Here is a 27,744-nt window from a genome sequence, read left to right as displayed (position 1 = left end):
GCTTCTGGAAACAAGGTTTTATGAGAACACAGACATGCCCTTTGTGCTGTGTGTGGTTGCCTCCCTAGCACTGGAGGGGCTGAGTAGTTGGGACAGAGACAACATGGCTGGTACACCCCAAAATATTTACTATCTGGCCCTTTACAGAAAACAGTTTGCCAGTGCATGTCTAAACCCCTGGTTTTATTTGACGCTCCCAACAACTGCATGAAGTAGATAGTGATGGTTTGACAGATGAGAAAGCTGAGACAGAGTTTAAGAGACTTGACCGAAGTCCCGTGCTAGTAAGGTAACCCACATGTCTTGGCCCCTGGCCCAGTTGGTGGCGTATTCTGCAAGGCCTTTATCAGCCTCATGGAACATGAACCACCTCATTCTACCTGCTGTCACTCTGGAGTAGGGTGAGGCTGTGGCCACAGGCCTTGACTCCTATCCCGTGCAAGAAGCTGAAAGAAATACACTCAGGTGTTCAACAGAAAACAAAGCATTAGAGAGAGAGAGGATGAAGCAGCCCGACCTCCAGCTTGCCTTTGCCTCGCGCCCAAAGCTAAGGTTCTGTGCTCAATCCCCTTTATATGTATTCTTTGTTGTCTTGAAAGCACGTGCCCCGCAAAAGAGTGATTTTTTCCAATTCTGTTGATTGTGTTTTCCAAGAGGGAAAATGTTACTTCTCTCACCTGGCGGACCCTGGCTTTGGCCCCCAAAACATAGACTCTTGAGGGTTCCTTACAACTCAGGTACCATTTATCAGGCCAGTGTCTGATGACCTCGTGCTTCCCACTCCCTAGAACGCAGCTCTGCAGGCTGAGAAGCAGCTGCTCAAGGAACAGCTGCAGCATTTGGAGACCCAGAACGTGGCCTTCAGCAGCCAGATTCTAACCCTGCAGAGACAAAGCGCCTTCCTGCAAGAGCACAACACGACCCTGCAGACCCAGACAGCCAAGCTGCAGGTGAGGGCACGGGGCGAATACCTGCTCTCCTGGAGACCAGCTCCCAGCACGCCGGCTCCTCATAAGCAGCGAGACGGAGAATGAGAGAGTTGGCGGTCTTGTTGTGTTATTTTTAATAGGCTCGTTGTAAACAGTGGTTTCTAGCCTCAAGATCTTGGAAGGTGGTGATGGTTTACAAGCCATTTTCAACGATCGAACATGTGGCTGCCCAGGCCAAAAATGTCATTTCCCTGCTTTTGTCTGTTTCCTAAAATCTGTCCCTCGAGGTGTTACTAGGAATGACTTGGGGGAAGACATGGGACCAGCCAAGTTCAGCCCAACAGAGTTAAGCAGGTTTCTTTACCGTGGGACCGGGCAGAGCCTCTCTAAGGTGGATTTTTAACCTCCACGAGAGGAGACGAGCATGAAGCGGCTCCCCAGCTGTCGCGAGCATCTAGCAGAGCTGGTGTTCTGAGCTGCGGAGGTGGGGACATTGGTTTTTATTTATGGCTGATAGGTTGTGGGAAAACGAATTATTTATTAATGCAGTTTCTGAGAAAAGCGTTTGAAAATAGGTAACTTATGGGTCAGGGACAATGAACAGGAAACGTTTGGCAAAGAGGTTAGGGTTGGTTCTGTTAAAATAGAGTAGGGTATTGGCTAGTAGTTCGTTTTTGTTGGGTTGTTAATGTTGTAATGATGTGGTTTGCATATCCGTGTAATTCTGGCCTCAGAATGAGTTAGGACGGATTCTCTCTTCAGTTTTCTGGTGGTTTTAGGTGTCGCTGGTTGGGTGTTCTGTAAATGTGTTAGGTTACATTGGTAGGTAGTGTTGTTCAGGTATTCTATATCCCTGTCGGTTTTCCGTCTCCTTCTTTTTTTAAAATAGGCTTCTGAAAGGAGTCAAAGAGGGTACCCAAGGTACCTAGAGAAAGGACATAATTGGCCCCAAAAGGTCACATTTGTGGAGGGGGCACAGCACTGAAGCACCATGTAATCGCCCGTTTGTGCCATCAGCCCTTTCCAGGAGCAGTTCCTTAAGCTCTGATAGAACCGTCCTCAGTCCCCTGGGTTTTGCCTGCCCTGAGGGTCCCTATTATTTCAGTGTTGCACGTGACCCCTGCTCTTGGCCCCTCACTGCATTTGGGGATGCCGAGCCCGTGGCTCCCCGGGGCCTGCACACAGAGAGGCAGCCCAGCTCCTCTCCCTCCCCCCCTGCAGGTGGAGAACTCCACTCTGAGCTCCCAGAGCGCCTCGCTCACCTCGCAGTACACCCTGCTCCAGAACCAGCAGGCAGCCAAGGAGAGTGAGAACGAGAACCTGCAGAAGCAGCAGGAGCGGCTGACGGCCGCCTACGAGGCCCTGCTGCAGGACCACGAGCACCTGGGCGCGCTCCACGAGCGCCAGTCCGCGGAGTACGAGGCCCTCATCCGCCAGCACAGCTGCCTGAAGACGCTGCATCGGAACCTGGAGCTGGAGCACAAGGAGCTCAGGGAGAGGTGCGTGCGGCAGCTGCCGGGCAGTCAGGCGGTGCCCGCAGGGCTCGGGTTCCTCCCTGCGCCGTGCCCCCACCGTGTTTCCTCTTGGTTGGCCCGCTGCTTCAGGGTCTGGGGCACAGGGAAGTAAATCAAATGTCACCCTCAGCGGTTTGGAGTTTCTGGAGACTGAGCGGCAGGACGGTCCCCGAGTGGAGAAGGGAGTATGTGGCTAATCCTGGCTTGGGGAAACCTAGCATTGGCATTGGGGTCTCTGCTCCCCTAAGGATTCCCGCCCATCTTCCTTTTCTCTCCAAACCAAGAACAAGGAGGAGGAAGTTCACCACAGCTGCTGATTCGTAGCGACGTGCTTTACCCTAGATTCCCAGGCATTTCCTTTCCTATCAAAATCTGGGCTTCTTTTTTTTAATCATTCATCTTTGAAAGTGTTGAGCATATAGAAAGTGAACGGAATAGTGAAGTCAGAGCCCTGTGTCGGCATCACCCGGCTTCAGCGGCTGTCAGCACGCTGCCATTCTCGTTTCATCTTTACCTCCCGCTCTCCACCTCCACACTTCTTTTGGTTTTAGGTAAAATTGATGTACATTGAAATGCACAGATCTTAACCTAACTCTGGACAAGTCAGGGTTTGGAGTGCATTCAGTGGCAACATTGCCTGAGCTCCGGCCCACAGGTCCTGATTGTTCCAGGCCGCTGGGCAGGTGCTCAGGGCCCACAGCCGAGGGGTGTGTGATGTACACGTGACTAACTCAGGAGAGCGAGGCTCTCAGACACTTGCAGCTGCATGGGGGAAGCGATTATCCCCTCCCCGTGCTTGTGAGGTGTCCCTGAGATAGCGTTGCCCTTGATTCGGCCTCAGCGAGATGCTGAGTGAAAGCCGAGTCTTTGGCAGGAGCAGCGGAGGTGCAGCAAGTTCCCATTGCAGGGCTCCAGGGAAGTGGCTGAGCCAGCAAAGCTTTGTGGGGGCATCTGGCGATGCTGTGGATGATGGCATTCATTCATTCATTTACCAGGGCTTCCGTTCGCCTCCATCCGCAGCCCTCCACCCCTTTATCCCGCAGATCGCCAGCCTTCAGAAGTGCTGAGGCGTCTGCTCCTGTAAGACTCAGCTCCTTCTAGCGAAAATGAGCTGCTTCTGCCTCTTGCCTCTCCGTCTTCCCACAGCCATCCTGTATTCACGTAGCATTTATTGAACATCCACTGTACATGTGGTACTGTGTCTAGACGTGGGAGGGACGCACCCAGCTGAGTACTGAGGTGGAGCAAAAAGTGTTCACACAACTCTGAAACTGGCAACTAGCATGGTGCCCACCACTCACCAGGTGCTTGTGTGTCTTTTTAAATAATTTTTTCCAATTACAGTTGACATAGAATGTTATATCAGTTTCAGGGGTACAACATAGTGATTAGACATGTATATGCCTTACAAAGTGATCACCCCACTTAGGCTAGTACCCACCTGGCACCATACATAGTAATTATAACATTGAGTATGTTTCCCGTGCTCTACTTTACGTTCCTGTGATTGTATTTATAACTACCAATTTGTACATCTTAATCTCTTCCCCTTTTTCACCCACCCTCCAGCCCCCCTCCCATCTGTCAACCATCTGTTTGTTCTCTGTATCTATCAGTTTGTTTTTTGTTTTGATCGTTTATTTTGATTTTTAGTTTCCACATGCAAGTGAAATCATATGGTATTTGTCTTTCTCTGTCTGACTTATTTCACTTAGCATAACATTTTCTAGGTCCATCCACGTCATCACAGATGGCAAGATTTCACTCTTTTGTGGCTGAGTAATATTGCATTGTATATATATGTACCACTTCTTTATCCATTCATTTATCGATGGCCACTTAGGTTGCTATTGTAAATACTGCTGCATGCAGAAGTGCTGAATTACTCAGTATTTTTTGCTGGTTGGACAGATGGCTGGTGGCCCCTTCCGTCTGCCTGCAACAAGGCTACGGGTTTGGAAGTGTAGGTACCTGAAACACAGGGATGATGAAGTCAGACAGTCATTCATTCATTTCCTTACACATATTTGCTGAGTGTCGTGCCTCATACTGGGGATTCATGGGAAGCAAGCCTCGTCCAGTTCTTGCCCTGCAGTTGGTGGTTACTAACGGTTAGAGATAGGCTTGATCAGTGCACTTCTCCAAGACTTTATATCAGGGAAGTGGGACCCCCATGATCAGCCTCTGGCCTTGATTTGTTGGACCTGGATGATCTTTTCCAGAATTGTTACCCTGGATGAGAAAGATCACCGCTCTGAAAGGCAGGCCGAGCCCCCACTCTCGGCTTTCCACTTCGCCCATGGCTAAAGGCTGCACAGCTGTGTGTTTTAAACAGCTGTCTGAGCAGGTTTTCGCGTTTGTCCCTCACATTCTTGGCTCCATTCAGATGGTACAAGTACTACTGATAATGGGGGTTGGGGGGTCAGCAGTGGAGGTCTGAAGACGGAGCCTGGAAACCCTGGAACACCGGGTGGTCTCCATTAGACTCAGAATTCTCTGACCTTGGACTTGCGGGAGCTCCTGTGTCATCCTGTCATCCGTAAACACAGAAGCTTCCAGCAGGCGGGAGCAACAGCCTAGGCTGTTAGGGACTCCACACCCTTGTGCTCTGCTGCCCTCCAGGGACAGCTGGTGGTAACCTGGAGAAGAAAATAAAAGCCCCAAAGCTGAGGGGCTGGCTGTTGGAGGGGAGGGGAGGGAAGGGGCAGGGTTGGAGGATCTTGAGGAGCAGCTATGTATGTATGTGCACATGTGCGCGCGTGTGTAGGCGTGTGCGTGCATGTGTGTGTATATATGAACTGACCTCTGGCACCTGCTTGGGCCCCACCAGGCCAGCCTCTGATCCCACAGGCCTGACAGAATGGGGTCCGGTCCCAAGCAAAGGGTGGAGAAGGTGGAGGGCTCACCCAGTCCCAGGTGAGGAAGGATTAGCTGCTGTGTGCGGTGGAATTCAGCTGTTGATTTTGTGGTTTCTTTTAGATGTTTGCTTAGTGAGCCACCTAGTAACTTATTTATAACTAACTCCCTAAGAAGAGGGCGTGGAGTCCAGGGAACATGCTCATGGTGTTCTCAGGTGGCTGAAGGAGGAAGGCTGCTTTGACAAGGAATCAGGGGACCGTGGAGACAGGTCGTTGGGGGGAAGAGGACCCCCAGCGCTGGCCCTGCCATCTCTCCCCGTTTCTCTGCTGTCCAGCCCGGCTCCCTGCCTGTTCTACAGAGAGATGCCGCCAGGGCAGTCCCCTTTTCCCACGGCAGCTTCGAAGTCTCCTGGGGCCTGTGTTACCTGTTGGGAGAGAGTCCCCCAGCAGGCTCCCAGCAGGTGTGTCCCCTCCACAGGCATGAGGACATGCTGAGACATCAGGCGGAGCTGGAGGAGCTGGAGAAGGCCTTGAACGCTGAGCGGGAGGCGCTGCAGCAGGAGCAGAGGACAAACGCCATCGCCGTGGGCGAGAACCAGAGGCTGCGGGACGAGCTGGACAGGTAAGCGCAGCCACCCCCCGGGCAGCGGCTTCTGCCTTCCCGGTTCTGTTCAGACCAGCTCACTCCGCACCTGCTGAGAGAAGGGCCAGTGAGTTTCCTGGTAAATCGTCTGTTTTTACAAAAGCTGTCATGTTCACAGCTGGTAAAAGGGGACTCTAACTGGTGGCCGGGGTGGGAGGGCTCAGGTGTCACCTGGGACAACACGTCGTCTAAGTTTGGATAACTTTACCCCCCACGCTTGTTATTTGTGGCTGCGTGAGGCCTGGGTGCCTTCCTCCCCTGACGTGAGCCGCACCGCGAGCCCGTGGAGGGGATGGTGGGTCAGGCTTATGCACACCTTCCCTATGTGTGAGCTCACCTCCTTGCTGACATGGACTTGGAATCCCTGAGTCGGTACTCGTGGCCTTTCGCGGACACGCCCAGAGTGGCGAGGCGTTTGAGTTGCCTGATGGGCACGTTAGCAGCTGAGGTGGGGGAGGCCTTTGACCTCTGCCTTCTTGTTTCGGCGCCCTTTCTGTGGTCCACTAGTGCATGGTTTTCATACTTTTATGCTTTAAGTGCAAGGCCGAGGCTGCGATGTGCCTTGCAGAGGACACACGTGGGGTAGTTACGCTTCATTCAGGCATGAGTTATGGTGCTGTGAGTATTCTACATAAGGTGTCTTTAAACAGAAACCCACATAAAATAAGGTATGTCTTGATCAGTCGACAGAAACGTGACCAGACTCTCAAGAACCTACCCCTGTTTTCCCTAGGAACAGTGGGTCCGTATTTGCTAATTCAGTGTTCAAGGTGACTTTATAGAACTTTACTACCGCAAATAACGAGAATCAACTGAAACTTTTATTATCCTTTTTTTTTAACTGATGAGGAAACAGGCTGAGAGAGAATATACATGTGGTAGATAAGCTTCATTCAGTTCAAGGTCAGTGCTTCTAGTTAATGGCACGGTCAAGATTTGAATCCAGGTCTTGTCTCATGCCAGAGGCATGACCATATGAAGCTGCTTTCTCCCTACATCCTTATGTTCATGGGTACCAGGGACTACAAACTTGGTGCTTCCGGTGGCCGGGCAGGTCAGGATGGGGCGGGGAGTGCTGGTGGTAGACCTGACATTGACGTGGAGAATATGCAACGTGGAGACTGTACGCTGCCTACAGGTCGTCATCTGGGAAGCAGGCCTGGGGCTGCCAGGTCATCCTTGTGTGTATGCTCTTATGAGAAGCTGGACAACTGAATGTTGATGTGAAACTTTAAAATTTTTAAATATTAATCTAATTCATTTTTAAAACAATGGCAAAACTGTGTGGGCCAAACAGGACACATCTGTGTCCACATTGAGTCCATGAGCCTCTGTGATTTGAGCTTTCTGATATAAATCTTCCCCCAGGAAACTCCAGCGCCGTAATAGTTATGTTGATCATGGTAATTTCGGGATTTACATAATACCTCAGCATCTCACATTTCATTTACCTCAGGAGTTGAAATTAGAAAGGGGTTTGGAATTGGGGAGAAGAGCTGGGCGCAGGCATAGAGTTTTACAGCAAGAAAGTTTTAACAGCAGAATCCTTTTTTCCAAGTGGGCAGATGTGCCATAGCCTTAAATCTAAGAGAGATGATAACAGTGGTGCTCTGTGAAGCTGTGCCAAACCTGCCTGTCCCGTCCCCCCCACCTGGTGTGGGCCACCAGGGGTACCCTCATAGAACCCCAGCAAACACAGTTTGAAAACCACTGGCTTTGTTCAGCCCCCCACCCCGCCTCATTTACACATGAAAAAACTGAGGCCCAGAGAAATTATGGTTTTGTCCGAGGTCGCACAGCTGGGACAGAACCTGGCGTGCCCCTCAGCCCCTCAGCCCCGTGGCTCTCCACCCCCAGGATCAGTTTCCTGCACCACCAGCTGAAGGAGGAGTATGAGGAGCTGCACAGCCACACCAAGGAGCTGAAAGCCTCGCTCAACGGCTCGCATTGGCAGGCCCGGTTCGACGAGCTGAAGGAGCAGCACCAGAGCATGGACATCTCGCTGACCAAGCTGGACAACCACTGCGAGGTGAGGCCTGGGGCTCCGGAGCCTCAGGACCCCGACAGCCTGGGGCTCAGCCAAGTCACAGTGGGTCCTTTTGGCGGTCGTGCTCAAAGACTGTGTGAAGGTCACACAGAGGCCAAGAGGAAACCAGAGGCATTTGAAGGGGACGAGCACCGTGAGTGGTAGGGACATGTCAAAGAACCTTTCCTCTGACCTTTGCCTTTTGCTGGGTCGGGTTGGGGACAGTGCATAGAAACAGCCGATGCCGTCGTGTTTCCGTCCACTCGGCCGGGCGTTCCGCTCCGTGCTTATCTGTGTCATCCGTTTAATCCTCACGATGATCCCATGGGCTGGGGTGCCCATCGCCCCTGCTAAGTAGTGGATTGGAACCCAGTCTGTCTGCTTGTGACCTTCCTGCTACATCAGCCGCACTGGTCTTCTGGGGCAGGCGTTGGCCAACCTCAGCCCTCGGCTCAGATCTGTCCCCTGCGGGTTTTATGTGGCTGTGAAGCCAGAAGGGCTGTCACAGTTTTTATTAATGGTCGGGAAAAATCACAGTAGAATGCTATTTTGTGGCAAGTGAAAATGAGAGGAAATTTAAACGTCAACGTCCATAAGCAGAGTTTTTTGAACACAGCTCCAGCCGCGGGTTTACGTTTTGTCTCTGGCTGATTTCCTGCTGCAGTGAGAGTTGAGTGGTTGCAGCAGAGACCACTGTCCTGTCTGGAAGACAAATATTTGCTGCCTGGCTCTTGACAGAAGAAGTGTGAGCTGTCCAATAGAAATGCAACTCAGGCCTCCATATGTAAATTAAAATTTTCTAGTAGCCACATTAGAAAAGTAAAAGGAAACAGGTGGGATTAATATTAATGATACATTTTACTTAGCTGATATAGTTAAAATATCATTTCAACGTGTAACCAAAAACCGTATTAACGAGATACTTTATATTCTCTCTTTAGTCAAGTCCTCAGACTCTGTTGTGTAATTTGCACTTGTGACACATCTCAGCTCGGACAGGCCACATTGTAAGTGCCCAGCAGCCACATGCTGTCAGTGGCTGCCGGATTGGACAGTGCAGTTACAGCGAGAGCTTGGCCACCTGTCCATTACTGGCCATTTTAGTCCTTCCAAGTTTGCGGCGGTGTAGATAATACTGAGAAGGACATGTTTGTGCATCTGACTTTCCTGTCTTTTGGAAGCTAGATTCCCATCAGTGGAATCAGGGTCACATGGTATTTGAGACATTGTCAATCTGTGTTCTAGCTGCTGTCCCGTCTCAAGGGGAACTTGGAGGAAGAAAATCATCACCTCCTGAGCCAGATCCAGCTGTTGAGCCAGCAGAACCAGATGCTTCTAGAGCAGAACATGGAGAACAAGGAGCAGTACCACGAGGAGCAGAAGCAGTACATGTAAGGGGCGTGGGCGGTGCCTGTCGACAGGGGTCCCGGCTTCCCGGCTCCACGCCTAGATGGGAGACGTCTGGGCTCCTGGGCACAGTGGTGTCCTGGGGGCCAGGGGACAGAGCATCTTGCCAGCTTATCCTTCTCTCGGTTTCCCTGCGAGGGTCCTAGATTTCTAAAAGTAGTGGCTGTTGGCCTTTGTTTGCGTTTCAAAGCATTGCCCACCACCAGAAGCTTCTTAATCTGCTGTTGGAATTAAATTTACTTTTAAAAATACAACAGTGCTAAAGAGAGGTAACCTCAAGAAAAGACTTCAGATCGAAGGCTTTGCACAGGTGCGATTGCCTGTATCTCTCTGTCAGTGTCTGTTTTCCACGGTCTGGACAGCAGCTGACCGGCGCGCTTCCCACCAGTGTGGTATCCTTCCTCAGCTGGTGTTGGGGAGGAGCTGGCTTCATTGTCGGCCCTGCAGGGAGCACAGACCACTCCCTGCTCCCCAGGAGCCCGTAGGGCTGATGGGTGTGAGCAGAGCTGTGTCCAACTGGACAGGTGTCAAGCTACGTGGAGGCCTTGCAGGAAACGTGGTGGTGGGAGCGAAGGTTCTGCTGCTGACACAGGACGGGGAGGAGGCAAGCCGGATGCGGGGACGCGAAGGCGGAGCACGGCCCGGGTGCAGGAAGCACAGAGAAGGGTGGAGAAGGAGGCGGCACTCAGCCACGTCTGTGCCCGGCTCACGCGTTGGGATTCACTGGGAGTATGTAAGGGACACTGGCCTAGCCAGGCCTCGGCAGGTGCCAGGACCAAGGTCAGGAGGGGCAGCCCTGGCCATGGAAACCTAGCGGTTCGGAGTCAGGTCATCCAGGGTCCATGTCGAGGGTCCAGGGTGGCCTTGATCCCTCCATGCCGTACTGGCTGGACTGTCCTTGTGATTGGGAATGGCTGGCCAGTGTGGGGAAGGCAGGTGGAGACACGCTGGCAGAGGGACATGGTCACAGTGAACACCAGGGCACTGTTCCAGCTCGCTGGTGGAGCATTGTTTTCCTGGCTCCACCTGGTCTGGAGGTGGCTCTCCACCTACCGAAGGATGGTTTACATCGAAAACCACACCATAATTTGGAGGTGGAAATGCCCGTTGCCTGGAGGGCCGGTGCAGACAGGAAGAGGAGGAGCCTGTGCCTGGGGGGTGGTCTGATGACAGCATCATACTGGACAGTGTCTGCAGAGGCCAGGGAGCTGGCTAGCTCCGGGCCCTGGGAGGGCACAGTGCCTGCCTTCCATGCGTTTGTGTGACTGGTGGCCAAACCCAGATGTGAGAGCACGTGGAACACAAGGCTGAGCAACGTGGCCTTGAGGACAGTGACGCAGATGTCGAGCCGAGGGACCTGGGAGCAGGGCAGGGCTGGCCGTCGGGCCCTGTAGTTTGCAAGCTGTCACTTTCCCTGAGTTGCCCACTTCTGAGTGAACTCTGGGTTTAGGTGGGACCTTGGCAGCCTTGTGGCCAAAGGAGCCTGAACCTCCGGTTCAGGGGCCTCATTTTCAAAGGAGGAAACCAGGTTCCTCGCTGTCAAGGCCACACAGGTGGCGAGAGGCCGGAACAGGACAGGGCAGCAGCCCAGTGGGCAGCGTTACAGCCTGCTCCGCCGCTGACTCCCCGAGATGAAACGGAAGCATGCCTGCTTCGGGGGGCCAGACTCTTCCTCCCAGCAGCAGGGTGGCCTCTGGCAGCTTGAAGTTGGGAAGGTGCCTCATTGGTCCTTCCTGTGTTTTCAAAAATGTGAACTGGATTCCAGCATTTAGAGATCAGGAGATTTCGCTTCACAAGCTGGGTTTCTGGCTTCTCTGAAAAAATCAGTCTGCCCCACGCGCTGAGCTTGCCGCGTTCCCCACCGCTCCCTCCGGTCTTCCCAGGCCCACGTTGCCCCTTTTCTTCTCTGCCTGGCCCCCCAAAACTTTTGAGTTTGCTCCTGTGGGGGTGTTGCCAGGAACCCAGTATCGCTTAGATGACTTCACCCTTGCTGCCCGTCTAACTCCCTGGGGGCGGACCTCTCCCCAGCACCAAAGGCATCGGTCTGCCCCCGGGAGCTAACCCTGGGTCTGACCCCGAGTGCCTCGCATCCTGAATGGCCTGGCTGGATCGTCCTTGAGGATTCTGAGCCTTAGTTTTCAGACAGTTAGGGGTTTGCTCTCCTGAGTTTAGTTACAGCCAGACCCCGGATGCTTTCGCAGGCCTCCTCCAGAGGCTCCTGCACCCCCGTCAGACACTTCCATTCACGTAGTCCCACCTTGGCAATCCTAACGGTCAGGAGCAGCACCGAGATGTCTGGATCCCAGAAATACCAGCCTCTGCTGGGCCCTGCAGGCCCCAGGCTGGACTGATGAGTAAATGCACATGTTTTATTTAAAACTCGATTGGTTGTTTTTCTTTCTCTGTTCACAGAGACAAATTAAATGCCTTACGGAGACATAAGGAAAAACTGGAAGAAAAAATCATGGATCAGTACAAGTTCTATGATCCTGCTCCAAAGAAGTGAGTCGATTTAAGTTTCAGTGACATAAGCACAGAACAGAAAAGCCTGCTTTGCGCGAGCAGGGTGGAAGCTGGCTGTGCAGAGCAGTCTCGTTTGTAGGGCCTGTGTCATGCTCTGTGTCTCGGGTCATCAGTTTGCAGGTCTCTCCCATCATAGAAAGAGTTTGAATTTCTTTCAGTCCCGCCCTCCGAGCAGGAGCTGTGAGGGACGACAAATGCCAGCTGACCCCAATCAGACAGGCCACAGCCCTTTTAAGGAAGGCTGAGAGTCAGTGCTTTTGGAGCCATTAAAGCAGAATTATTAGGTTTTGTCTCGGAATGTAAGAGGACGTAGGAAACGACGCTTCTGTTTTGGGCAGGCAGCTCGGGTGAGACCCCTGCACACCAGCACCCCCCACTCTTCGAACGTGGGGACGTTTTGCCCTTACACAAATTCTGGTTTCACTAGACCCCAGGGCACCTTCACAAGCTGAGTCCCTGAGACTGCAGGTGTTGTCCAGCAGGGCTTCCCCGGGCCCGGGCCCCAGGGGCCGGCCCTCCAGACTGTCCTGGCTCAGCCCGGCTGTGAAGTCAGAATCACCGTGAATCGTTCAGGGCCTCTCTGTTGAAATCCCAGAACCTCCCCCTAAACCTTTTGTTGACAGAGAAATTGAGGCCCAGATGAGGCAGTCAGGTGATTTGTGTAAACACAGTGCTGTTTAGTTGCAGAACCAGAATCAGAACCCAGGTGGGGGCTCCTGTCATTCCTTGAGAACGCCTCCGGCTCCGGTTAGCTGCAGCTGCATCGCTTACGCTTTAAGTTCACTGTTTTGATTCAAACAGGCACGCTTCCCTCCTCCCCCTCGCCCAGCTCCTCAGCGCTGGGGATGCTCAGTGTGTGTCGGCTTATTACTTCACTCATTTCTAACTAGCGGAAAGTGCAGGGCCCTGGCCCTGTTCCTGAGGAGGGCATTTGACAGAAAAATTACCGACGCAGATTAGCCTGGCTCAGCCCCACTTCCTTTATTTTGCACGGATAATCGGGAGTCGAGAGTCGTGTTTGGAGTTGTTTCTCCGAGAGGCGGTGTGGGTTTCTGCCACAGTGAGCAATTCTACCACCCCTGGGTCTGGGACTGCAAATCACGTTCCACCTTCTGAGCCCCAAATTCGATGACCGTGGTGATGGTGAAGAGCCATCATTCTGAACCCCACATCAGTGGCCAACTCCCCAGGCTGGCGATGGGAATCCCAGCTCAGTCAGGGCATCCAGTGACCTGCTGGAGGGGCAGTGAGGGTTGGTCGTGTCCTAAAAATCTACTTCCGACTAGGAAAAACCACTGGATTGGAGCCAAAGCCTTAGTCAAACTCATCAAACCAAAGAAAGAGGGTTCCAGAGAACGGCTGAAGTCGACCACGGAGAGCCCTCCCTGGCCGCTGGAGTCCCAAGACCCGGCCTCGCCCTCCGCGTCTCAGCCTCTCAGGTCGCAGCCGGAGCCCCCCGAGACCACCCTGTCGAGCTCAAACGGTGTAGATGAGCAGGACGCCCACAACGGGCCCGTGGGCAAAGGTAGGAGGGGCGGACCCGGCTGCAGGCAGGACGTCAAGAGGGTGATCCGGGGACTCTCGGACAGGGTGGAAGGAACGAGGCAGTGTGTGGGTGTGCCTGAAGGGGGTGTGCTGCGTACACACACATCTGCCGCCTCGTGTGTGTCAGCAGCCACGGGGGAGCAGAAACCGTGTCAGTGTGGGCTCCCATCCCGCCACGGTGTAGTCACTTTAGCGTGACAAAGCATCGCTCGTCACGTAGACTGGCGAGGACTCGAACATCCAAAGCCAATAGTCACACAGGCACCACGGAGATGAGCTCAGCTTGTGTTTTTGGGTTTCCGTGCGTGTGTCAAAGGTCAGGAGTGAGCCGTCTCTGTGGGGACTCGCCCAGAGCATTTAGCGTGTAAGGTGCATACGCGAGGCCTTCAGCAAGGCCTTGCGTGGCTCGTCTTTTCATCACTTTGAAATCAGGCCCAGTTTTCTTCCCCGACCTGACCTGGCCTGAGTCCCGCCACCACGGGCCGTCACTTAGGGCTGTCACTTGGAGTTTACCAGAGGTTCTGAAATGGATTTCTGGCCATACGCTGCGTTTATCGAATCTCGGTGGCTGTCACTGATAAGCAGCACAGTTATCATGCACACAGATAAAACGAAAATACGAGCAAGCAAATTGTGGCAGCGACAATTTTGTCAGTTGCCAGCAGTGACTGTGAGACACCGTCGGAGCTGCGCCTTGATCTCAGAGATGTTAAGATTGGGGTGGGACAAGGTACATCTAAGAATCGATTAAACACAGCAGTTACCTTAAACATTGTTAAATATTTAAATTTACTTTTAAACATTTTATGGATTATTCATCCATCAATCTGCCAAACCTACACCCTGAGAAATTCAATGTTTATGGCTAACGCTAGGACTTCCCAAAGATCAGGCCCATGCCTGAGACTTGTGCCCTCCTGAGGGCTGACATTGCAGCACCGAGGGCCGGTGACAAGCCGCCTTCTGAGTGTGACATGTACACAAGCTTTCAGGGGTGATACTCACTACCTCAAGTCTTGTTGTGTCACTCGAAACGCAAAACTAAAATGTGCACGTGCACACAAATTGTTGGGGGACTGCTTGCATGCACTGGGAGCATCCTCTGGGCTCAGCACCCTTTTAGCTGATTTACATGCTTTATCTGTCTCATTTAGTCCTGACTGCCCTGTGAGACAGGCACGATTACTGTTCCCTTTTCAGAGCTGAGAAAATGAGGCTTAACAAGGTTAAACATTTGCCCGTAGAGCTGGGATCCAAAGGCAGGTCTGACAGACTATGCAGCCAGAGCCCTAAGCCACTGCGAGCACCGCCTGCACTGCAGTTAACGCTGCCTTGGTCCCCAAAGATGCTGAACAGACAGTGCCGCAGAACCTGGGGCGCTGGCGATGAATGCAGTCAGTCCCTTACCCCTGCGGTGTGAGCAGTGGCCACCAGGCGGCACTGTGGAGGAAGAAATAACGGTTCTGGCATTAACTTTAATCCTAAATCAGAAACTGGATAATCAGTTATGTTAATGTATGACATGTTCAGAAAGTTCGACCAATTGTCTGCTTTGATAAGATTATAATTTCAAGGTCACAAACTATAAGTTCGAAGTAGCGGATGTGTAGGAGATCTAACGGAGTAATTCATGATGTTGAAGGTTTTTTGGTATCAAAAAGAGATATTTTCATTATTTTTAAGTTCCTCATGCCAACAGATGTCATTTTAGATGTACACGGATTATTCCAGTAGTTCAGGCAGACTATTTCATTACAACAGGCCAGAAACATATCATTAAGTGGTTCCAGGGTCTTTAAACAGAAATGAGAGTAGCGTGTAAGGTGAATTGTCAGGGAGCCTGTCATTAAAATGAATGAGTAAGAAAAGCTGGGTCCTCAATTAATAAACATTTAATAATTTAACACGTTGAAATTGAAAGGTGTAATCGAAGCCATTGGCTCATCGAGCAATATATAATTCTCATCACGTGCCGAGTAAAGCCTTGGCAGTAAAATGCCACTAAATTGAATTGAGTCAGAGCTTAAATGATTCACTGAGTCCTGATTCTGTCACCTTGTGGGTATCATTTCCGTCTTTCCTGGGCTGGAGAGGATACTGATTTCCTAAGTACATTTAGCTAATTCGGCGTCATTTGTCGTCATTCATTTTATTTATTTGCTTCTTTTTTTTTTCCTTCCTCTCTTGGGTTATCCTGGGGATCACAATTTAGCAACTCAGCGCAAAAAGAGTCCCTTTTTGAGAAGCAAAAGCAAGGACAAAGACAAGTCTCCAGCGGCCCACCCAGCTCTGTCTAAACGCCTGCGGTTCTGGTCTTCCTCTGACATCCCGTCCTGTCCTAACGAGCCTCTCCCTTTCTCAGAAATCGGAGATTTCTAATCCTTTCCCTCCTATCAGTGTCTTCATCACGTTCCCTCCTCCGTTTCTGAAATTCAAACAAACAAACAACAGTACCCAAAGGCCTGATGACCCATAGCGGACCCCTCTTCCCGACCCCTGTTTCAAGCCAAGCTTAAAGTAGCCAGCGTGGATTCTGATTTCAAAAGAGAAGATGAGTTGTCACACCCTCTGGACAGTGTCCCAGTGCAGCAGTTGTAGGGGAGCCTTGGGACATCCGCGCACAGGGCCTTGGGCCCGGATGTCCTTGCTAAGTAAGTCCAGTGGCCGTGTGCTGCCCGCTCTTGCACCTGCAGGCTTACGTCGTGCCTGTGTGTAAAGCAGAACTGGTCAGTTGTCGCTACGCTTCCTGAAATATACAGCCTCTGTCGAGTGAGATTCCCTTTTCAGACTCGCTTTTAAGCAGCTGAATTTAAAACTGCTGCCCTTTGCTCCCCTTCCCCTGTTAAAGCACTGGATTCTCGGCTTGTGTGGGTGAGGCCCTTTTCAGACGCGCTATGTTCTGAAGGATTTATTGCTCCATTCAAGCATTTGGTGAGTGAACTGATGTTGCCAAGCCAGGGTTCAGCCCAGAGTGAAGTTTTATGGCTGTGCTATAGCCGTCTGACCTCTCGGATGCTGATGTTAAAACAGCAGTGGACGGAACATCAGCACGTAAATCACGCCCAGAGCGGGGGAATGCTGGTCGATAAGAGGCCTTTAGCTACTGCAGTATTTCCTGTCTTCAGCCATTCTTGTACCATCTTCATGATTTTTGCCATACCTTTGTGTCACCTGTGTGATTACTTACGTGTTTTCCCTTGAATTGACTCACCATTTCCACTTAAGTTTATTTTAAAAGGAAAGATTATTAACAGTACTGTAAATGGAAAACGAGTATCATTGTAAAAACAAGGTAACCATAAAAATAAATACATAACTATTAAAGTGTCGAAGTCGGTTGCTGTGGCGCTGACTTTGCCTCGTGCACCGCTCTGGGGTCCCTGTCCAGCCCCCCATCCTCTCCCCGCCGAGCATGCTGTTGGAATCGCGCTGTTTCTCTGCTGGTGGTGCTGCTTGCTCATCTCATCTCTGCCTCCCTCCACTCATTTTCATGAACTCACCTAGTGGATGCCTGTCCCAGTTCATCCCGCCAGACTTGAATCTTGCTTCTCATCAAGGTTATCTTTCAGAATCCAAATTTTCCCGTGGTTTCAAGTCATAAGATTTGGGTGCTCAAAACTTCGCAGCGAGTCCAGACTTGAAGTGGCCGAGGGGCAGGTGGGGTCAGATCTCAAAGAGCATGAAGGGGAGCCAGAATCTCAGCAGTGGGCATGGCTCTGGGTCCTTGGCCCCTTGGGAGCCTGGAGCACGGGACATGCAAAACAGCATTGTCCTAATGCTGCTAGGAACTCCGACGGCATGAACTTTTAACTAGTATTTGGAGAGCCTGTCCTCTTTCCTACTGCTGGGTGGTTGGAGTTTTGTTCCCCGCCCCCCAGGGTTTTTGTATAGATTTTATTTAACTCTGACAAGAGTACATGGTCATAATAGAAATTTTAGAGATTGCAGAAAAGCACAAGAGACAAAGTAAAAATCATTCTTGAAGTCAGTCTCACCATTCAGAGATTAAGACTTCTTAATTTATTGTTAGTGTAGCAGGAAACTTTTTCTTAAACACAAGTGAAGCCACTTGGCGGGATGCACATCCTGGACCTTGCGGGCCTCAGCCACAGGTCTGGAGTGACCCTGAGCTGACATCTGTCAGGGTCTTTTTAAATCGGGCATTGGAGTGACACAGTGATACACAGCAGGTGTGCCTCATAGTTACTCTGTTGGACTTTTACCAACGTTTTGTTCAGCCTCTTGAGTCCTTCCTTCATCTCTCCCAGCTTTTCAGGGCTCGCACTGTGGTCCCTCGTTGGAGCTGGGGCCAGCCCCTGGGGCCTCCGGCACAGGCCCCCCAGTTTAGACAGTAGCCCGTGAGGCACGCAGCCTGGCTTTTGTCCCTGTGGTCCGTGTGCCCTGCCGCTCCTGCTTCTAGGCCTCAGTGTGGTACCCTGCCTCGGCACAAGACTTTGCAGGCCCATTTCTCAGTGTCCTTCTCTGCCCCAGGCCCTGGGGACCTAAAGCCAAGGCGAGGGTCCCCTCACGGAGGCGGCCTTGACCACACGGACACCTCCGCCGACCCGGCAGCGAAGCCCTGGCCCTCAGAGCTGGGCTCCCGGACCTGCTCGTCCTCAACCGTCACCACCACCCCTTCCAGCTCCACTCCTGTTTCCCGGCACCCAGGCCGCAGCAAAGGTGAGTCACAGGTCCCTCCAACACCCAGAGAAACGAGCATCTGGGGCCCAAGTCCTTCCTGAAGACCCCGGGCTCTCAGAGGCAGAAGAGGGGGTCTCAGACTGAGGTGGTAAGCGCAGTGGTCGAGCCGTGGACAGGCTTTGGTGTCACACAGACGCAGGTTCAGACCTCTGCCTACAGCTGTGTGACTGGGCAGATAAGTTCACCTCCGAGAGGTCCGATCCTAAGCCACTAACGGGAAAGCCCCAGCGCCCTCCTAACACCCCATTTAGGAGTTTGTGGCGCCAAACGACATGAGAGGGCCTCTGAACTGGAGGTCCGTTGATAGAGTAGAGGGCAGGTGTCCTACACTGAAAACGAGGGGATTCAGAGAAGGGTTCGGAAACCGGACGTCTCCCAGGCTGCCAGTGGCCATGTGTGCTCACATTTTAGATGTGAGCTTAAAATATTCTTCAAGTCATCTGATTAGCTTGAGAAATTCCCAGCAGAACAGCTCAGTCAGGTCATGCCAGGTGAAGCCCATGGAAGTTCAAGGACCCTAGACACCTGAGGAGAACTTGCAACACCAGAGACCCAAACCAGTGCGAGAGGCAGCAGCGTCAACAGACGTTAAGCACACAGATGAGAGCTGTAAAATGCCTGTTATTAATATCGTCAGAGATAAGTGGAATTGTACCCATGAAACAAGAACAGGATGCTGTAAACAGGAACAGTCCTGGGGGATAAAACACTTGAATATTTAAAATATGCAAACAGAAGGGGAAAGATAAAGCTTCAAAGTAAAAAGACATTCTGCTTCTAATTTAGAGATGAAAATATCCAAAGATAGAGCAGAAAGAGCTGAAAGCGATTGCTCCTGGGGTGTTAGAAGTAGACGAGAACAAGAGAGGGTTATTTTTCATACCACCCCACCTACTGGACACCTGAAACCAGGGGCATGCCTAACCTTGGTTTGACAAGCAAAGCAAAGACAAAGTCCCTGTCTCAAGGCTCGCTTAGCTGCAGGACCCGGTGCTCGTTGTTTACAAGTAGGAAACATCCCTGGGAGTGGGCACAGGGCAGCAAGCAGTCCTTCTCTACTCCTGGCCAGACGCCGGAAGTGCTAGTCACTGTTGGATGTCAAGGGAATTGTGCCAAGTGCTGGCTGGGACAGGCATGCTCTGTGAGGCCAGCATGGTAAGGGTGCAAGGGTGTCTATTATCAGCGGTCTGCCCCAGTCTCCTAGGCTCTGAGGGTGCAGAAGCCCTACTTGGTCTGGGGCAGGAGCTGGGAACACCGTCTCCTTTGGCCTGTGTGGCTCAAAGCCCAGCCCTCCAGGCTAACCCGTGGGCCAGCTCAGCCTGGATCCCCTCCCTGAGCCGGAGCCCAGGTCTGGACGCATCACTGGCTGTTGGCACACCTGCAGAGCCTGCACCGCCCACAGCTGTTCCCTGGCAACCTGTTGTCATGCTCAGGTGGACGTGTAGCTGCAAAATGGGGACCTTGTTGTCATTTTGGAGGGGGCCAGAGTCTGCATCAGAGGGAAACTGGGAGGCTTGAGGCACGGGACATTTTACTCCTCCCCAGGGAAAGGGCAGTTGACGGTGGCCTGAGGAGTCCAGGCTGTTTCTGCTTAGCGGCTGCCAGTGCAGGATTCAGCTTCCAGGGGACCAGCGTCCCCCGTGGGTGGTGCGGCTGGACCCCGAGAGTGGAAGGGGCCCCCAAGGAGCTAGGTGTTTATTCAGCTGCTTTCACCGCATCGTCCTTAGGCTGGAACGCCGCTTTTGTCTGGAGTCCCAGTCATGGCACAGGCAGAAGTGCAATTTCAAGTTAAAATGAAAAGGAGTTGGGACGGTGAGGCTGTCCCAGCAGCAGAAACTCAGGGAGGGATAGTACAGGCAGGTCCTACGGGCACGGCCCACACCTCCCCCTCACCCCCAGGAGCTGCCACCACGCCGGTACCAGGCAGGAGTCAGAGGTGACCGTCTGGCGAAGGGCCCAAGGTTTCCCGCGGATTTTGCAGAATCCCTGACTCACCAGCCTTATTTTCCCCATAGGCTATAATTCAGATGACAGCCTCTGTGAGCCGTCTCTGGAGCTCGAGTTCACCAACCACAGGCAGTGCGGTGAGTGGTCCATGCGTGTGCCCCCGGCCTGGCTGCTCAGACTTTTCATCAACACTCCTTTTCCTTGAAGCTAAGAAAAGTCCAACACACAGAATAGGCAAAAGTACAGTTATTCTGTCGAAGCGGGAATGGGGGGGTACACAGTTATTCACCACTCCTTCCTTGCCCTCCCCAAGGGCCTAAATCTACAGCTTCTGCTTATATACCTCCAGTGATGGGGAAGTCACTACCTATTGAGCATCCTACTTCTGGAGGCTCTGACGCCCCTTGCTTTCAAGGAATTTTGGTGACTCACACAGGGAGCGTTGATTGCAGGGAGGTCTCACTGTCCTCACTTGGATTTTAGTTGCCCAGAGTAGCTCCAAGGCGTATTTGCCTGAGGAATCGTTAAAGCACTTCCTACCCGATTCAGGCATATTGTAAGTTTCTGCAGTAAGGAAACTGAGTTCTACCAGTCTTCTCAAAAATTAAAAGCTACTTTGGGTTTTTATAATTTCTGAAAAACAAAATTCTAGAAGGTTGGGAAGCTAATTAAAAAACAAACAAACAAACAAACAAAAACCTCAAAAAGAGTTTATGTTGGATTCAGCTTACTTCTGAAGCGATCAGCGATGACAGAAGGACCTAGCATTATCTTTTACCGTATCCATCATCCAAAAGTTTGATGATGCTGACATTTGTGGATATGAGCGCAGACATTTACAGTTTCTGTGAGTAAAGACAGGCTCTGTGGAGCAGCTGGACACAAGGGAGCCCTCAAGTCTGCGCTGCGTGGAGGGTAACACAGCAGGAAGAACCTGCTGTCGTTCTTGGTAAATCCCACACTTTGGCCAGATTTATGCTTAATCAGGAGACAAAAAGGATTTTCTTCCATGTTCTGATTCCTCGAGCTTCCCTCAGGAAAAAGAAAGCGAAGCAGTTGGCAGAGCTGTGCTCCAGTGAACACAGGTGTTTTCAGAGCCCGCTGATGTGGGTCACGTTTGCCTTTTAGTGAAACTCTTCCTTTTTTAAAGAGATGTGCATTTTTTATTTCAGATTTTCCTTTCTCAGAGAGGGGACTTATGTTGCTTTTGCGCTATTCATGAAAACCACGTGTGTTTTGGCCCACGCCCACACCCCGTTTGCTCACAGGCTCTTCTGGATGCCTGCTCTTCGCAGAGCGCATCCGTCCTGGGCGGCTGGGGGCCCCGTAGACCCAGGAAGTCCGGAGCGGGGCAGCAGCAGAGTGTGTCCCGCTTTGTCTCCCGCCCTCAGTGCCAGCTCTGTGCAGGGATGATGGAGACGCCGCCCCGTCCCCCAGCTGTTCATCATGCAGCAGGACAAACGCTGACACGGAGCAGGCTGGCGAGGGCCGTGGTACTCTGTGTTGGAGGAGAGGACCAGGAGAGGTGGCCTACAGGCCCAGGAGGGACCACCTGCCCTTGGCAGGGGCAGTGCCACCTGCCTGCAGCTGGGGTCCACCCTCTGATCCGAGGGCAGCTCAAGCAGGCACACTCCGCAGCCAGGAGGACTGGTTCCCCGAGCACTTGTCACCGTGAAGGGTGGTTTTTCTCTTTAGGGCAGATGTGAATTTGAGACAAGTAAAGCAGAGGAGCTGAAGGACAGCAAACAATCAGGAAAAGCGAGCACTTTCTTTTCCTCCTGGGGCTCCCAGCACACACTCCCATGTTCCCACGGACCTCAAAGTGAGACTGCCCTGCACACAGACGCGCTCCCTCGTGCACACGTGCACACACCGCCGTCTCATCTCCTGGCTTCCATCCTCCCCAGGATGCACTTCCGTAGTCTAGGCAGGGGCTTCCACATGTGTTCCAGAAAGCTCCATGCAGCAAGAGGGGTTGGCTCCACCCCCCGCAACCCGTGGCTTACCCAGAGCAGCCCTCTCTGCCCGCTTTCTGTACTGAAGCTCTGCATGAGGTTTCCTTTGTTAACAAAGTTGTTCTAAGCCGCAGCCCTTGACCTCATAAAAATAGATAACACACGTTGTCATTCTGGGTAGCCTACTGTGTGTGACTCCTAGCACTCAGTGGGTGAAGCTAGAGAATCCCACAGTGTGTCCTTCCTGCAGTGTTCACCTCAGCTTTGGCACAGAGTTACTTGGTTGCGTAATTTTTTCAGATCAGGTGGCTTAGTCTAGGATATGCCTGCTCGTGGGCCCTCTGTGTTAAGTGTCACTGTTTCCTTTCAGCGTCCCGGCCAGGTAGCTTAGAGAGCAGTAGAAATGCGTCCAGCGACAGCTCACCCCTTAACCTGAAAGGTGAGTTGGCTTTTCCTTCTGTGTACTCTTTGGTGGATGTGGATGTTTGGCTCTGGGCTCATTATTATTTTTATAATTTAAAAACACAACTTACAAGACTCTTAAATGCATTACGCGTTTGCATTCCTGGAGGAGAGCAGCCGGGGCCACTCCACCCCTGTGAGTGCCCAGGGCCCCTCTCCTCAGAGGGACCGGGACCGCAATTTCAGGCTCAGGCCTGAGAGTTTTAATGGGTTGGGGTCCAAATCTCGTCACCTTCGCTCATCAGCCCTGGGCACCTGGCAAATCTCCTGTCCTCTGAATCCAAGTTAGTTCATCTTAAGAATGGAGACAGTACCAGTAGTTCCGTTCCATTGTGGTCAGAGGACATAGTGGATGACTTTGCTTCCTTTAAAATCTTTTAAGTTTGTTTTTTGGTGCAGAATAAAACATCTTAACGATGTTTCCTATACATTTGAAAAGAACCTGCATGCTTTCCCAAAAGAGCTAATGAGTGTGGTGCCTTACAGCTGTTAATTTAAATTTTAGCCAAAGCTTTTTACTTTTACCTCAAGTTATTTTGTTTATAAATGCCAGGGAACTTCTAAAGAGTTCCAAAACGTCCTTGACACGCAACATGCCTGCCTGGGAGGAGTGCGTGCTCGGATCTTGAGAGAGGCGCTCTCCTTTGTCATGGAGCCAGAGGCAGCACAGAGCCCGTGGGAGGCACGCGAGTCGAGGAGACTGACTGACAGTGTCCCTCTGTCACCCCGACACCCAGGTTCCTCCGACCAGCTGCACAGCAGGTCCGAGAGCTTCGGCAGCGAAGACCTGGTCCCCAGCAGGGACACGACCAGTCTGCCCCGGGATGCCAGCACCTCAGGACGCACCTCTGTCAGCCGCCATGAGTGCCCCCCACCCCGGAATGGGCCTCTTCCCCCGGAGGGCCTCCAGAAGAGGGGCGCAGCCCCACCTCGTGCCGGGGTGCGGCCCTGCTCCACCTCCCCTAGCAGCGAGATGGTCACCCTGGAGGAGTTCCTGGAGGAGAGCAGCCGGGGCCACCCCACCCCTGTGAGTGCCCAGGGCCTCTCTCCTCAGAGGGACCGGGACTGTAGGCAGAGACCTCAGCAGCAAAGTCACAGGAAGGGATGGGGGTCGGGGGGGCGCAGCCTGAGTGCAGAGCTGGCTAGGATGGGGGCGTATAACCAGTAGCCCGCAAATCACCGGGTGGTGGCAGCCAGCCGGGACCTCGGAGCCTGCGAGGCGAGCGGGCAGAAAACCATTGCTGCTGTAGGGGGTGGGGAGGGCGAGTGCCCGCCGCCTGGGGCATCTGGAGGAGACGTGGTGAGACCCCGCCCTCAGGGTTAGGGTCTCACGCAGCTTCCGTGCCGAGCCCCAAGCACCCCGCACTCTGAGTCTCCACCAGCAGAGGCTGGCGGGTTTTCCTGTGAAGGGCCAGACAGTAAATATTTTAGTCTGGACAGACCCTGTTCCAGCTACTCAACTCTGCAAGAAGCAGAGGACCACCTGTCAGTGGACGGGCACGGCTGGGCTCCAGGGACACTTACCGACATTGACACGTACATTTTTAAAATTTTCACATGTAACAAAGTACTGTTCTTAAAAAAAATTTTTTTTTTCAAGCATTTAGCTATTCTGAGCTCACAAGCCATGCAAAAACACATGGCAAGCTAGAGTCAGCCCGTGGCTCCGGTTTGATGAGCTCTGCTCTGCAGCTCCAACCCCCTAAATGTCACCTGTATTAGGAAACCCTCCTCTGTCACCTTTCCAGTGTCTCAGTTCAGCTTTTCTGAAGTTGCATGGGCATCTTTTACTCTGAGTGAATTCGGCAGCATGAGCTGCTGAGTTTTTGAATAGATGAAGTGCACTGTCTTAGAATCGAGACCTTTTAAAGTTTTTTGATGCTTCAGTATACACAGTTGAACTTTCTCCAGACACATAGTAAACTCTGTGACCAGCATTAATAGAACTCAGTGACACAGAGAATACAAAATATTAGTTTGGTAGATATTTATTGAGCACCTGCTATGTATTAGGCAGTAGGCGTGGTGCCTGCTCTCAAAGAACGCAGCAAACCAGTTATTCAGTTGGTCTTTCTCACGTACCTGCCTAGTCTCACGTTTTGACCCAAAAGGAAATAAGAAACATGGTGCTTGCCCTTTTTTCATTTCTATTTCTGTCTACAAAGCACTTACTGTGGCCTGCCCTTGCGAAGTTGACAGTCCCATGTAGTGGCTCTCAGACTCCAGCGTGCGTCTGACTCTCCCTGGCCTGGACACAAGCTGGACCTGGAGTGTCTGACTCAGTAGGTCTGAGGCGGAAGTCCCCACAAATTTGCACCTCACCGAGGTCCCAGACGCTGCCCTCTCCGCTGTCCAGGCATCAGACAGTGAGGCACAGACAGGATGGGATCAGAGAGAGCGGGTCAGAAATCAGGATGCCTGCCCTGGAAGGCTTTCCTTCTCAGTCCTCTTCTGATTCTGTCAAGCGAGTTTTCTTTCCCTCTGCAGCTCTCCGGGCGGGGGGCCCCTGGACTAGGGCAGGGCCCTTCCCCACTTAGCCCTACGCCGGCCCTCAGAGTACCCACCCGTTCCTCATGCTCCGTGCTAGCGCCTCTCCCTTTCCCGCCAAGCGAGAAGAGCAGCCTCGCCGCAGCTCCCTTCAGAAGCTGATGCCCAGTAAAGGTTGTTTTAATACAGCCTTAGCCTTGCAAGGTCATGTTGAGAGTTAAACGAGTTTTGTGCGGGTTTCGTTTTTGTTTTGTTTGCAATTACATCTGTGGTTTCTAGCCCAGTGCCTGGCACATGGAAAGCAATTGACAAAGGAGACCATTAATGACCGCAGGTCTTAGTGCACGAACACCCAGCATCTGTGGCTCCTAATTGGCGAGTAAAACAGCAGATTGCGTCTCTGTCAAGTTGAGTGTCCAGGTGTTTTCACGGGCCAGGAGTTGCTGGCAGGTGCAGATGGCTCCTGAGCTGCTGACCCGTCCTGCAGACTGACGTTCCCTGGCACAGGTCCCAGTGGGCCAGGGTCTGACTCCGTCAGCTCATGACCCCTCTCATCGCCCTCATGAACTCCCTTTCCTCTTATGGTGCCCACCTGCCTCAGGAAACACCTCCACCTGGCTCCTCCCGGCTGTGAGGTGCTGGCAGAAGCCTGCAGTTAGCAGAGCAGGTCAGACCTTGGCCTCTGTGACTCTGCCTGCCCCCGGGGTGGTTCCCTGGCCAGCTGACGTCCAGCCCGGCTGCAGCTGCTTGAAGGGAACCGTTTGGCGGGGCGGGCCGTCCCCCTCTGCGGCTTCGTGTTTTCCTGGGTGGTCCGCCTCTCCCGTTTCCACCCACCCCCATTGCACCTCGCTCTCTCCAGCCTCAGATCAGGAGAAAGATGTGTGTGGCAGGGAGGGACTTGAGTGCGGTTGGTTCTGGCGTTGTGGGAGGTGGTCTCGTATCTTCCCTGTGGCCCGAAGTGAAGCCCATGCGATGCGTCAGAGCATGGTGGTCTGAGGAGGAAGGAGATCCAGTCCGGCCAGCCAACTTGCTGGAAAAATGAGTAGATTGAAACAGGTGGCTGTGGTCAGGCTTCCAGTCTTGACCTTTCTATAAAATGGGTGAGTTGTGGGGGAAGCCAGTTCCCCCCAGGTCTGTTTTCTTGCTGACAAAGTTAGGGGGCTGCTGAGTGATGTGTGGGTTCTCTCCTCGGTGATCTGTGTATTGCCGCCCCCCGCCCCCCACACACACACCATCCCGCGCAGGGACTGTGAGTGTGGCGGAGGCGACGTGAGTCCATGAAGAGGCTGAGCAGGAGCCCGAAACATCAGTGCTGGCTGCGTGGGCTGCACAGGGCACATCCTGGGCAGTGGGAAGGCTCAGCCCTGCCGCTCAGTGCTTCCTCTCCTCTCCGTAGGACACTCCCAGTTGCCGGGATGACCTGCTAAGTGACTACTTCAGACAGGCCAGTGATCTCCCAGCCATCGGAGGCCAGCCGGGACCACCTGCCAGGAAGGAGGGGGCCAAGATGCCAACCAGCTTGGTGGCCCCCACCGTCAAGATGGCTGTCCACACCTCTGAGGGGAAGCTGCTGAAACCAGGGCAGTATGTGAAGCCAAGCTTAAGAGCTGCTGAGGCCGAGGCCCCACCCACGGCCCCCCTGAGGCAGGCCCAGCCCCCCCAGAGCCTGTCTCTGGGCAGACCCCGGCCGGCTGCTGTGCCCTCAGCCTCCCACGTGCCTGCCAGCCGGAGCGCATCCCTGAGCCGGGCCTTCAGCCTGGCCTCGGCCGACCTTCTTCGGGCCAGCGGGCCAGAGGTCTGCAAACAGGAGTGCCCTCAGAAGCCGGGGGGTTCTGAGGCCTTGGGGAGCAGAGAAATAGGCAGCCACGCCCTGCAAAGCCCCACACCCCCCAGCTCCCACAGCCTGGCCCGGGAGCGGACCCCTCTTGTGGGAAAGGCTGGTGGCTCCTGTCAGGGCCTGGGCCCACGAAGCCGGCCGCTGGACACGAGGCGCTTTTCACTGGCTCCACCGAAGGAGGAGAGGCTGGCTCCCCTGCAGCAGTCTGCCACGGCCCCGGCCATTGCCCCTGGAGGTGGCGGTGGCAGCAGCTCCCAGCTCCAGCATTTCTCACCGGCTGCAGCCCCAGCTGCCAGGACTAAGCCCCAAACCCCACAACACTCAGGGGAGGTGGCCACTGTCACCCCTGTCCAGGCTGGGCTCAGCCTGTCAGAGGGCGACGCGGTCCCAGGACAGGGCCACAGCGAGGGACTCCCTGCCAAGAGCGCGGGCAGGTCGCCTGACTTGGCTCCCCACGTGGGCCGGGCCCCTGAGCACTTCAGTCGTGGGCACAACTCAAAGAGCACGCCGGCGTCCCCGGAGCCGGGTGGGGACCCGCAAACCGTGTGGTACGAGTATGGCTGCGTGTGACTGTCCTGGACCGGCAGCGCCTGAACCTTAAAACTGTGGCTGCGCCTCTGGTGACGGTGGCCTTGCTTCCTGTCCGCCTGTGGTGCCAGGAAGGGTTGGAGGAGGAGGAGAGGGGTTCCGTGCATCTCTTCTGCTTGTTTTGTCAATGAAAACACTGTGCCAGGCCCTGAGCGGATCACACTCCCAGGTGTGTGACGAGTCTTCCCTGTCTGTAGCCTCCAGCCACTGATGCTGTTGGAACAAATCCACTTTGGCCCGGGGTGCTTGTCACGGTAACAAAACTGACTGACTCCGAAGCAGACACTACCGCACGGGCCCCTGTAGAACACTTGTTTGCAAC

General features: G+C 53.1%; 1 protein-coding gene across 1 annotated transcript in view; it reads left to right on the top strand.

Annotated features, from left to right (window-relative positions):
• Positions 1 to 27,738, top strand: part of CCDC88C (coiled-coil domain containing 88C) — a 114,806-nt gene extending 87,068 nt beyond the window's left edge. Inside the window, exons 19-30 of the mRNA XM_006925528.2 lie at positions 789 to 950; positions 2,151 to 2,428; positions 5,780 to 5,923; positions 7,802 to 7,973; positions 9,216 to 9,361; positions 11,790 to 11,879; positions 13,187 to 13,425; positions 17,937 to 18,125; positions 20,162 to 20,230; positions 22,419 to 22,487; positions 23,248 to 23,537; positions 26,394 to 27,738. Coding sequence (XP_006925590.1) covers positions 789 to 950; positions 2,151 to 2,428; positions 5,780 to 5,923; positions 7,802 to 7,973; positions 9,216 to 9,361; positions 11,790 to 11,879; positions 13,187 to 13,425; positions 17,937 to 18,125; positions 20,162 to 20,230; positions 22,419 to 22,487; positions 23,248 to 23,537; positions 26,394 to 27,404 — 2,859 coding nt within the window. The 3' untranslated portion in view covers positions 27,405 to 27,738. The remainder of the gene's footprint in view (positions 1 to 788; positions 951 to 2,150; positions 2,429 to 5,779; positions 5,924 to 7,801; positions 7,974 to 9,215; positions 9,362 to 11,789; positions 11,880 to 13,186; positions 13,426 to 17,936; positions 18,126 to 20,161; positions 20,231 to 22,418; positions 22,488 to 23,247; positions 23,538 to 26,393) is intronic.
• Positions 27,739 to 27,744: the final 6 nt, after the last annotated feature.

The sequence above is a fragment of the Pteropus alecto genome, unplaced genomic scaffold, assembly GCF_000325575.1.
Source record: "Pteropus alecto unplaced genomic scaffold, ASM32557v1 scaffold8, whole genome shotgun sequence".
Classification (NCBI taxonomy): domain Eukaryota; kingdom Metazoa; phylum Chordata; class Mammalia; order Chiroptera; family Pteropodidae; genus Pteropus; species Pteropus alecto.
The sequence above is the reverse complement of the archived record's forward strand: the minus strand, read 5'-3'. Positions and strand labels throughout refer to the sequence as shown.